The sequence below is a fragment of the Myxine glutinosa genome, chromosome 1 (genome assembly GCF_964187855.1).
Source record: "Myxine glutinosa chromosome 1, kmMyxGlut1.1, whole genome shotgun sequence".
Lineage (NCBI taxonomy): Eukaryota > Metazoa > Chordata > Myxini > Myxiniformes > Myxinidae > Myxine > Myxine glutinosa.
The window spans coordinates 71,042,383-71,054,773 of NC_136261.1; the positions used below are offsets into that span (position 1 = coordinate 71,042,383).

Consider the following 12,391-nt stretch of genomic DNA (forward strand, 5'->3'; position numbering starts at 1 on the left):
ACACATACACAACATTTGAGAGCAGGGAGATGTTGCAGGGGGCAGGGAGCAGGGAGCAGGGGAGACTTATATAGGGTTGGTTTTCTAAGGCTGTAGGCCGCACCTCATTTTGTCGAATAAAGTGGTATGCGGGTGGTTCCGGTATTTGGGACCGCAGGGACGGAAAGTGCAGCCGGCCCGCTCTGAAGGTTCGGATCGGGACACCGGGATTCATTCCGGTCGCCCGGTCGGCCCGGAGGTGGGGGTGTTCGCCTGTCACGGAACGTCAAAACAAACGGCCTGCCGGGGCCGCCCAAAAGTCGGGCGTGAGGGGCGCGTCCACTAATGGAACGCCTCTCGCTTCCCAGATCGAGGGCCACGTGGTCAGGAGAACCTCGTCCCTTCTGGTTGCCCTGCCGTCCCACCGGGAGCGCTGGCAGGGTGTACTTCAAACTAAGCTTAAGTGTCAAGTGTTAAGTTCCTCCTTGCCCTCGCAAGGGAAAGGCTAGGGTCAAGCTCTTCCAAATTTCCAAACACTAGGAATCGGACATCTCAAATTAATTAATTAATTTGTTAACACATCTCAGTCGCCCGCAACCTCTCTAGCGCGGGCGTCGAACCAGTTCATTCCCGGTGCGGCCGGGCCGAATATCGGCCCGGACGTGGCTGAAGCCGTTGATTCCGCCGTAGCCCGCTAACGCGTAGGCTCGCGCGTCCCCGGTCTGCCTGGGCTCCGCGGGTGCCCTACCGTGCCCGGCACTGCTGATCTCTCTTGCTTCCGGGAGTAGGTGCCGGTGCCCGGGGACGGAGTTCGCTGTCTAAACATGGTAGCGCTAGGCCAGTGGGACCGCCGGGACCCACGTGCACTCACAAGTTGTTCTGCGCGTGGGCGGCAGTATCAGACTGGGGCGCCCAAACGCTCCCCGGCTAAAGTTCATCCTGAAAGCGCCCACATTGTGTGGACAAACCAAGTCAAGGGCCACGTGGTCAGGAGAACCTCGTCCGGTCACACTGTGCCTATCGGCCGGCCTCAAAGACCGAAATTGTGACGGTGTCACCCGAAATCCGAATTGTGACGGTGTCACCTGCGGATGAAAGCCTTGTATGTGGTGAGGAGCTCAGGTGTGCCAAGGAAGGACTTCGCACGACGGAGGATGCCCAGTCGGCGACTGGCTTTCGAGGCCAGATTTGAAATGTGGTTTTCCCAGGAAAGATCATGGCAAATAGTAAGACCCAAAAGCTTGAGTGACAGAACTTCTTGGAGAAGATTATTCAGAAAGTGGATGAGAGGGTTGTCCAGTCGGTCTTTTCGGAGAGACATCGTAACAGTGTGAGATTTGTCAGGATTGAAAGACATGTTCCACTTGTTTGACCAGTCTGTGATTTTGTCCAGGTCTGCAGAGAGTGAGGAGGCTGCAGACTGCCAATCTGAGGGATGAGGAATGGAGCGGCAGAGAGTGGAGTCATCAGCAAAGAGATAGAGAGGATTTTCAAGAGAGTCAGAGAGATCATTGATGAAGACCAGAAAAAGCACAGGGCCCAGAACACTGCCTTGGGGAACTCCAGCCTGAACAGGAAGAGATGAGAGAAACCCATTCAGGGCCACACGTTGACTACGACTAGAGAAGAAATCCGCCAGCCATGCGTGGAGATTTCCATGGATACCAAAGGAGGAGGGTTTGGTGAGCAGAGCGGGGTGCCAGACTAACGAAGGCACGTGATATGTCAAGGGAATAATGAATATGAATATGAATGATCGTTTTAAGGACATTTTCCCCGCAAGAGTGAGGGTTAGCCTTGCGGGCCCCATGACAATCATGGTTCCCTTTTTGAGGCAATGTTTTTATGGACGGATGCCCTTCCTGACACCAACCCTTGGTCGCCTCTCACGATGCGCAGGGATACGGTGTACCTATTCCGAATCGGGGTACACACCGTGATCATTCATCCCAGCAAGCTGGTACTCAATTTGCCGACCTCGGAAGGATGACAGGCTGAGTCAACCCCCCTGGCGTTAATTCAACGATCGACCGGGATTCGAACCCAGGATCCTCGGATCCCAAGCCGGCACCCTAACCGCTAAGTCAACACCAACAAGTGATATGTCAAGGGAGCCAGCTCTAATTTCCTGTTTGGCATTGAGGACCTCCATCCATTGTTGAGACAGCAGAAGCAGCATGTCCAGAGTAGAGTGACGTGGTCTGAAACCAAATTGATGATCAGAGATCAAGCCATTGGAGAAGAGGAAAGATTTCATATCCGAAGCAATGATGGATTCCATGACTTTGCTGATAATTGGGAGAAGGCTGATTGGTCTGTAGTTGCTAGGATCTGTTTTTGCACCTTTTTTGTGTAAAGCGATGAAGTTGGCTGATTTCCAAGCAGATGGCAGATGACCTTGAGCAAAAGAGGGTGAAGAGAACAGAGAGAGGGAGTGAAAGAGCGGAAGAACAGGATTTTAGGACCCGTGGGCTGATGCCGTCAGGTCCAGTTGCAGAATCAGAGTCGAGGGGTTGACTTAACCTTTTCCACCTTGTCAGGAGGAAAGGATACAGAGTCCAGGAGCAGCTGGGTACGGTGGGTACAGAGAGGGATGGGTTTGGGACACAAGATTTAGAGGCAAACACAGAGTTGAGGCATTCAGCTTTTTCACGTGCGGAGTCAGCTGTGTAGCCGTTTGAGGTAAGGGAGGGGATGGAGGGGGAAAAAACACCAGAAACAGATTTGACCAGACGCCACCAGGATTTGGAAGTGGGAGACAGATAAGAGAGTTCGGTCTTGAGAACGGAGAGATATTGTTTCCTGGCTCTCCTGAGGGTGGACACACTTGTTTCGGGCTTTGTGAAAGGAAATAAGATTTCCTTCCATTGGATTTGCCTTCCAGGAGACGAAGGCAAGTTGTTTCTGGGCAACAGCCTCACCACACGATTCCGTGTACCATGGACGGGAGGAAGGGTATGACAACTGAAGACGAGATGGGATAAATCTGTGCATGAGAGAGAGCAATTTACTTTGGAAGAATTCCCAGGATGAGTTGATGTCAGAGGTGGTCGAGATAGGAGACCAGTCCAGATGATTGATGGATGCTTGAAGACCGTGCCAGTTGGCCTGAGTGAAATTCCAGACTCGTCGACGCTGAGGAGGCTCTCTGAGAATGGTCAGAGAGATGTCACTTTAACAAGCACATGATCAGATGAGCCGATTGGAGCAGAAGAAGAGCAGCAGACATTTGCAGGGAAGTTAGTCATAACCAAGTCGAGAAGAGAAGATGCTCCGTTGACTGAGATCCGGGTCAGGAAATTGACAGATTGTGTCAGTCCCAGTGAGTCGCAGAAGTCCTTTGCTGAGGAGCCATGGCTGGTGAGAGAGGTACCCACACCAAGCCAACTGGCATGGTGACAATTGAAATCACCACATATGAGGAAGAGAGAGAGTTGGGATGAGTAGATAGAAGTTGGTCTATATTATCAGACAGCGAGATGTAGATGGAGTCATCACTGTTTGGTGGGCGGTACAACACACATATGAACAAAAGGTGGGAGCGAAGGGGAAGCCATAGCCAAAGGTATTCCTGGGGGTGAGGTGGAGAGAGGGCAGTGCAGGGCGAGTGAGGAAGAGAGTTTTTGATAAGGATAGCAACCCCACCTCCAGGACGAGGCTAAGGTCTATCATACCGGAGGAGGGAGTAACCCGGGAGAGATACTAAGGAATCAGAGACATCATGAAGGAGGAAAGTTTCTGTGAAGCAGATCACGTCTGGTTTGTCAGAAGCAACCTGTATGGAGAGATCAGTCAAGTTTGAGCGAAGGCCCCGGATGTTTGAGGTCCATACCGTTAATGAAGAGGAAGGGGGAGCATAGGATACAGAACAGGGGGGGGGAGGTATAGGGTAAGATGTGGAAGAGGAGGAAGAGGTAGGGAGAGCTGTTGACAGTGTGTCAGAGATTTCAGAATAGCTCGGAGAAAGGGAAGGATGGGGCGGACAAAAGGTTTGATGGTGATTGGTTGAGGCACAGTGAGGTGTTGTTTGAGGAGGGGGAAGAGCGAAGCAGAAGGTTGGGGGAGATGGAGGTGAGAGTTGGAAGGGGGAAGAAGCGGGGAGGATGCTTTGCGGAGGGGTGAGAGGGGGGAAATGGAGAAGAAATGAGGGTGGAGAGATTTGAAGGGGAGGGGCAAGGGGGGAGTCTAGAAGGGGAGGGGTATGGGGGGAGTTTAGGAGGGAAGGGGCAAGGGGGGAGATTTGAAAGGGATGGGTGATGGAGAAGATTTGGAGGGGAGGGGCAAGGTGGGAGATTTGAAAGGGATGGGTGATGGGGAAGATTTGGAGGGGAGGGGTGAGATTGGGATTTAGAAAGTGTTGTACGATTTATAATGGGAAACGAACATTTATTGCAAAATGAGTTTCTTGTGACCTTCGAGTCAAAGATACGTTTAAGGACGCTGGAGGGGGGTTGGAGTGCAGGAGAGTTTAGGGAATGTAGAAAAGAGGAACTGTAAGAGATGGAATTTTTTTTTGGAATGAATAGATTTGGTGAGCAAGTCAAAAGCAACCTTTTAAAGAAGAAGAAGAAAAAGTTGTTGTAATATATGACAGAATACAGTACTTCAGGGGAAAGTTTAAACATTTTTAAATTTAACAGTGAAAACTATCTGGGGAAATGGGGGCGAAACACGTGGTTGAAGAACTAACGAACGAATAAGAACAACGAATAAACGAATAAGAACAATGAATAAGAACAGAGAAGGAAATGTTTTTTTGGTTTGTTTTTTTTTGAGTTGAGATTTTAAACAAGGAAGTACGGGGTGAAAAGACTGGGAAAAACAGAGAACGAAAGTAATTGGAGCACAATCGACCAACAACACAAACAACATGCATTTTAAGGCCATTTTCCCTGCTAGAGCGGGGGTTAGCCTTGCGGTCCCCATGACAATCTTCTTCATTTTGCCCTATTTTCTGCATCTCTTCTTGTTAACCCCCTTGCCCGCATTTCTTCTTCCACCATCTTTAGCCAAGTCTTTCTCGGTCTTCCCCGTCCTCTACTTCCTTCTACATTCATTTCCATCACTCTTCTCAACCAGTCACTTGGAGCACAATCAACCGCTGAGAGAAAAACAAAGCCTCAAGGTCGGACACGGTACAAGGCCTCAAAAGACGCGGCACGAATTAACCGACGATTTTTTATACAGGTATGAAAGATTAACACCGAGAATCTTCCTAGGGACACACAAACACCTCGGGACTTCCTTTGCCGGGTATTAGTCTGGGATCCAGTCACCAAAATTTGAGAGAACCTGACATGGCATGTTATACTCTTTGTTTGTGTTTTTTCTATTAATTTGGACATTAAGGTCCGCTGAATGAGAGGTCTGCTCTGCCGGAAACCTTGCAAAAAAAATGTGGCCATTTTTGTATATGCACCCTTTCTTTTTTGACCGAAAAATGTGAAAAATGTTTTTTTTCTTAAAATCCTCAGTGGGTTGTGTAGGGTGTTTCCCACACATAGACTTTAGTTGGGCGGGCCGCCCAGGTATATTAACGGCCACCCAAGTAAAAAAATAAAATAAAATAAAATGTTCGCCCTACACTGTGAAACATTTGCCAGATGGTTGATCATTGAAGAGAAGGACCTGGAGTGCTTGTCTGAGCTTGCCATCAATGTCCAGCTACTCCTAGATGCCATGTCAGAAAGGGATGTAGAGAAGGCATCTTCTGCATGTGCTGATGCAACCGACCAACTGAAAAAGCTGTCACGTTTGATGGCTGAGTTTGATGAAGTATGTACATCACCTACCACAAAGCTATGGCTAATGTACATGGACATGGTGATGATTCTGAAACGGTTCATCCACGCCGAGCGTGCAGGCCTGTGGGAGGAACACCTGGCTGAAGTAGAAAATATGTTACCATACCTTGTAGCTGCTGGCCACTACAGGTATGTATCCTGCCTGCCCCACTACCTAGAAGCAATGAGAAGCCTACCGACACTGGCTTCGAACATCCATCGGGAATTCAAGGATGGGCAGTTCACTGTACGTCAAACAGAAGGTCGTTTCAATGGTGTCTGGACAGACATGGCACTCGAGAAAACCTACAACCGTGATACCAAGACAAAACTCTTCACTGGCATCAGTCAGCAGCCAGCGGCCATGGAGAAATACTTGCGAGCTCTTCCAGTTCTGACAGCAGTGTCAGAGCAGACAAAGGCTATGGCACACCTGGATATGGATGACCCCAAACACCATGAGGTCTCCAACAGCCAAGGCACAATGGAGGCTGAAAGTGTTAGGAAAATAACAGATGTCATCAACAACCAAATGATCAATCCATTCACATGTGAAGAACAGGAGCTGATGAACCTCTCAACAGGCCACAAAGCTGCATCTGCAGACTTGGTGAGCGCCCATGAAAAAGGACTGGATGCACTGGCTGCAGCAAGAAAAACAGACAGTGAGAAAATAGCCCCAATAAAAATTGCCACATTAGCAGCAAAGCCAAAAAAGTCACTGTCCATGGCACTCAAAGCCAAGAAGGTCTACGAGGAAGAGTGCAGTTGGCTGAAACCTGTACTTTGTGCAGGACCTGGATGAAGACAAGAAGGTGGAGGTCTTCAGTCATGAGTGGACAAGTTGCCCAGCCTCCCTGTTTGAGCCAGATCCATCCCTTGACCAAGGTTATGCCATGCGTAAAGGGAACAAGGCCGATTACTTGGCTGCAATCAAGACATCCCTTGGCAGCTCATGGAGGGAAGTGGACAGACTGCCACCGTCCGACAAGCCTGTTGTAATGATAGTAGATGCCATGGCATTCATCCAGCGTCACCAACATCTTGGGAGCAGCACCTTCCATGAACTGCAAGTAAAGCACCTGAAGCAGCTCCTCAGTAGTATCCCAGACTGCTGTGACTGCATCCACTTTGTTGGTGATCGATATGTCTCCCCAGCTGAAAGGTGAGGAACGAGAGACGTGACGTGTCCGTCACGTCACGTGTCGTGAAGTAAGATGGTTCCATCTGAGGGATGCCCTCTATCTCCGAAACGTTACTCATGATGCTATTCCGACACCAACCGCGTGGGGAGGATTTATATATCCGCTATGAGTAAGGATGGGTCATTCCGCTCTCTTGTGTCTTCGAGTTGGTAAGATTGTTGCAAGATCTGTGTTACATTTGCTAATATCTCTGCAATGGCGTAGTGGTAATGAAAGTGGCCAGAGATGCTTGCTTAAATAGCTTTTGTGTTTTCTTTGTAGATCAGTCGCATTCAAGTGAATAAAAGCTCACAACGTGGAGTATTGGTGGACCGTCTCGTTTCGTTTCACCACACGACAAGCCTGTTGTAATGGTAGTAGATGCCATGGCATTCATCCAGCGTCACCAACATCTTGGGAGCAGCACCTTCCATGAACTGCAAGTAAAGTACCTGAAGCAGCTCCTCAGTAGTATCCCAGACAACTATGACTGCATCCACTTTGTTGGTGATCGATATGATGTCTCCCCAGCTGAAAGTCTGAAAGGTGAGGAACGAGAGAAGAGAATGAAGACCTGCCCCAGCAAGATGAATGAGTACAAGCCACACGATACTCTCGCCATACACGAATGGAAAGGCTTCGGTCACAATCCACTGAATAAAGCAAGCCTGTTGAACTACATGGGAGAAGCATGGGCAGCTCAGAACAAGTCACTTCCTGCAGGATGCACACTTATTCTTGGTGGAATCTTCCATGATCCTGGTCGCACTGTCCTGTTGTCAGCAGATTGTCAGGTTGAGCTTCCAGAACTGTCCTGTGAGAAGCATGAGGCAGATACCAGGATGTTTGCCCACATTGCATACTCAGTACAACATCTGCACCGCAAACGGGCTGTAGTGGTGGCTGCTGACACAGACGTGATCATGATGTGCATATACTACATCACACACCTGGATGGCCTGCAGGAGCTGTGGGTGAAGAAGATGGATATCTACCTACCTGCTCATGCAATCGCCGAAGCCCTGGCAGTGAAGTATGATGTTGAAGCTGCAGATCTTACATCCATGCTCCTCAGCACCTACATACTGACTGGATGTGATACAGTGAGCTATCTCCAAAAATGCGCGCCTACAAAACTGCCGTTGATCACGTGGCAGACCTTCTGCCCCTGTGCAGATACGGTGACCCTGAAGAAAGTCTGGATGTTCAGGAAGATGTTGCGACAGCAGCTAGGCGATACATGGTGTCACTGTATAAGAGGAGTGACTTGGGTGGTAATTTGGATGCACTGCGAGCCCATCTCTTTGGTAACTTCAAAGGAGACATGCGTTGCCTTCCACCTACCGACGATGCCTTCCAGTTACACCTTCGCCGAGCCCTGCATCAGTTGGCTGGATGCAAGCGAGCACACATGTTTCAGCCAACCTACCCTGCTGCCACTGACTTTGGCAGAGAGCTTGTCAATGGTACGTTGGTGGCAACCATGATGCTGAAGGAGGCAAAACCTGCAGAATTCAAACGCACCAAATACTGTCACTGCAAGAAAAGCATGTGTGCCCGAGGATGCTCCTGTGCGAGAGCCAATGTGAAGTGTGTCATCGCATGTCTCTGCACCGTGCACCAGGGACCCCAACAAATGTTCAAGGATTCAAAATTGTTGTTGTTCAAAACAACAAATGTTCAATGTCACACTCGAAGACAGTGACATGCATTACACATTATAAGTTATTTTGTTCAGTGCAATGTTAATTTCATGTGATATTACAGACGTTGTTGCCAGTAATTTTTTATTTTGTTATGTTCAATTATTTTGTTCAGTTCAAGTTTAATTTCATTTTTTCTACATACTGGTCACTAATCTATCCAAATTCAGCTGCGTAACGATCATTGTTTTGTTGGCTTGTCATCCTGTGCACATTTTGTTTAAAAAATCATTTTGCTGTTTTGTATTTCTTGTGTTACAAGTATTTTCTTTGGGGGCACAGGGTTCTGTTAAAATTAAAAAGATGCCTTGGCCAGGATGTTTAATAAAATGGACATAAACTACCATGATGCTAAATATACGGTATGTCTCTAGGATTTTTTTAGCGTAAGGGTAATAAAATCACCGCAGAGCCATTGATTTTGGTTTGATTTTCAGAATTTTTACTGTGGAATGACTATAATGTTTGGTGAAAATAATGACACATTGGCTGATGGCATAACTCAGGGCATAGTTGATTACTAATGAAGTAAAGATGAAAAAAATGAAAAAAATGCAAAAACAAAAACAAAAAAAAAAACGGGGGCGCTTTTGCATAAAAATGATTCTAAATCATTTGGAAAGGTTTTGTAAATGTATTTCTCAACTTGATGTTGTCAACACATGTGTTCTGTGTATCTGGGATGCATTTATTGACAGCCTACACAACCCACTGAGGATTTTAAGAAAAGAACATCTTTCACATTTTTCGGTCAGAAAATAAAGGGCGCATATACAAAAATGGCCACAAATTTTTTTCGCAAGGTTTCCGGCAGAGCAGACCTCTCATTCAGCGGACCTTAATGTCCAAATTAATAGAAAAAACACAAACAAAAAGTATAGCATGCCATGTCAGGTCCAACCCATTTTATTGAGCTTTTGAGCCTGTGGATTCCAGACTATATTGAACCTGGGTTTGAATCTTGACCTGTCAATATAATCTGTCAGCCTGGTGTGATCCATCAGCGTGCACTGTCCCTTGGAGGGATGATAAACTTGGCATCTTGCCTGCTAGCACTTGAATGAATGAATGAATGAATGATCGTTTTAAGGCCATTTTCCCCGCTAGAGCGGGGGTCAGCCTTGCGGGCCCCATGACAATCATGGTTCCCTGTTTGAGGCAATGTTTTTATGGCCGGATGCCCTTCCTGACGCCAACCCTTGGTCGCCTCTTTCGATGCGCAGGGATACGGTGCACCTATTCTAAACCGGGGTACACACCGGGATCATTCATCCCAGCAAGCTGGTACTCAATTTGCCGACCTCAGAAGAATGACAGGCTGAGTCAACCCCCCTGGCGTTAATTCAGCGATCGATCGGGATTCGAACCCAGGATCCTAGGATCCCAAGCCGGCACCCTAACCGCTAAGCCAACACCAGGCTAGCACTTGGTGGATGTTAAAGATCACACGGTCGTCTGCGCAAAGATTATGCAAATTATCGCTGCCACACTGGCCAAATGACAAATTTCTGCCTTCGGCAAGGTTCCTTCAAACCAGGTTGCACTGCTTGCTATCTTAGTGTGGTGGCTGTACGATTCAGCAACCTTTTCACCAGAAAAAAATTCACCCCAAGGTGGTTTGCATGTTTCATGTGAATGGCCTTCTTTGGATATGAAGAGAAACCAATTGTACATGTTCAAAACAAAGCTTAAACGAAATATTTACCAATGCTGAGTTAGTTTGACTCCAAATATTTACTGCTCCCGACAAGACGTTTACCCAAAGTGACCTGGAGTATGGCTCCTCACTGCAAGTACCCACTCGCCTCAAATCTGTCTTGCCTGGGCTCGAATCCCGGCCCATATATAAACTGTAATCGAGGTGTTTCATCAATGTGGGTGCCGTCCCTTGGACGGACTGTAAACTAGGCATCCCCTCTGCCGGCATTAGTAGGTGTATGTTAAAGGTCCCACGGTGTCCTTTACGAAAAGTAGACGATCTATCAAGACCACAACGGCCAAATTATTGCCCCAAAAAGCCGGTTCATGAAAGACTTTGACCAAGCTTCCCCTGTTTAACTTCACAGGAATATTGGAGGCACAAGTCCAGGTCTTCCGCAAATAAGTGTTGCAGAAGACGAAGGCTGAGGCACAAGTCCAGGTCCTCTCTCGCCTACATCAGGTTGGTGGTCCTCGACCGTCTGATGCTTGCCATTAACGACTCCCCAATCCAATCATGTCACATGGTCCCATCAGTCATTTCTCATTAACCCCCTCGCATCCACGCTTCCATCTCACCACTACTACTACTTTAACCCTATGCTTCTGAAGTTTGTGGAAGTTTTAGTCCATCTAGCTCAACTCCAACATGCACTCTACAAGCTTCAAGATGTTCACAAAATACAACTTCAAATTGTACATCACACCTGTACATGTATTCTTCTATTCCTGCTAAAGGTGACTTTTGCTGCATGTCCGTGTACCCTCAACCCCTCCCCTCCCCACCCCCCCCCCCCCCAAACCCACCATGCCACGTATAATCGCCTTTCATCAACTAACATACACCTCATCTGCAAGCCTTGACCTCTGCATAATCAAAAATAATAAATAAACGAAGAAGCGAATCTGTCAGGCAATGGTTGAACTCAGGCGAGCAGGAAATGGTTGAAACCAGGTACGCCCAGGTGTGCAGGTGCATTAACATATGTATGTATTGTACAGGTCGAGTACTCACCTGCTTCGCAGTCCCGTCGGGTATCATGCAGGTCTCGCCCATCGTCCACAAATTGGCAGATAGCAAACAGTCGGCAGCCACGGAGGCAAGCGCTCAGTAGGTTCTGACGGGTGAAGAAATGAAGGAATAAAGAGGTAGGTTTGGGGGTTGTGGGTGCGAGAAGGTGCAGAAAGCAAGGACATCATGATCAAACATCACAATGGTGCGAGTCAACATGGTGTCAAACTGTCCATTTGGACAGGTCTTTCATCGAGCACAACACCGTTGCAATGGTCCACCATTCCCGGCATGAAGTGAACGCCGACGGGGGGGCCCACCTCGGTCCCATTGTTGTTGATGGCGCAGCGTTCGGCGCAAGAGGAAGTGTCGCCCAAGGCGAGATCAAGGGCAGTGGAGGCGCGAACCGAGTTCGATAGCGCGAGTAACAGCACGGCGAAGGCTCCAAAACTGCAGTAACGACGCGAGTCCATGACTGACTCGACTGTACACGAAAAACCAGCGACGGCCGCAAGCCAAACAGGTTCTCTTCTCTGCTCTGTCTCTACCACCAGGCAGAAAGCAGCGAACAACCTTCCTGTTAGTGTTGTTGTCGCTTCTTGAATTACATCATTGGAGCAAACACAAAGGTAAAAGTACACGAAACCTCAACATTTATTCATCTTACATAGAAAATACATTTATATTAAACTCAGAAGAAAATAATCGAGCGTAGTTAGATTTACCAATACACCGCCCAAAATGCCGAAGGCGTGATCAACAATTATGCAAAATAATTACGACAAATAACAATGACAGAAACAACATACATTATAATATACATGTGGAGGGGTGTGGGAGGTTAAGCACACCTACAACATCGTGCTGCTGGTGGAAATAAGATATTGAATGAAACACAAATGAAAGAACCTGAAGAGCCTACTAGTACTATGAAGGCCAAAGATGGAAAATTATTGGTATTGAAGCGCAGTGTTACGCGCGCTGCTTGTAAGCAAGGAGGAAACGGACAACGCGGTAATTTGTAAGAGTCTT

The 12,391-nt window shown here is 47.8% G+C and overlaps 1 protein-coding gene across 1 annotated transcript in view; it reads right to left on the reverse strand.

Moving 5' to 3' along the window:
* The window catches only part of LOC137424848 (transmembrane protein 59), a 58,433-nt gene extending 46,461 nt beyond the window's left edge, over positions 1-11,972 (reverse strand). Inside the window, exons 1-2 of the mRNA XM_068112725.2 lie at positions 11,680-11,972; positions 11,363-11,465 (exon numbers count right to left, since the gene is read on the reverse strand). Of these exons, the coding sequence (XP_067968826.2) occupies positions 11,363-11,465; positions 11,680-11,832 (256 nt within the window). The 5' untranslated portion in view covers positions 11,833-11,972. The remainder of the gene's footprint in view (positions 1-11,362; positions 11,466-11,679) is intronic.
* Positions 11,973-12,391: the final 419 nt, after the last annotated feature.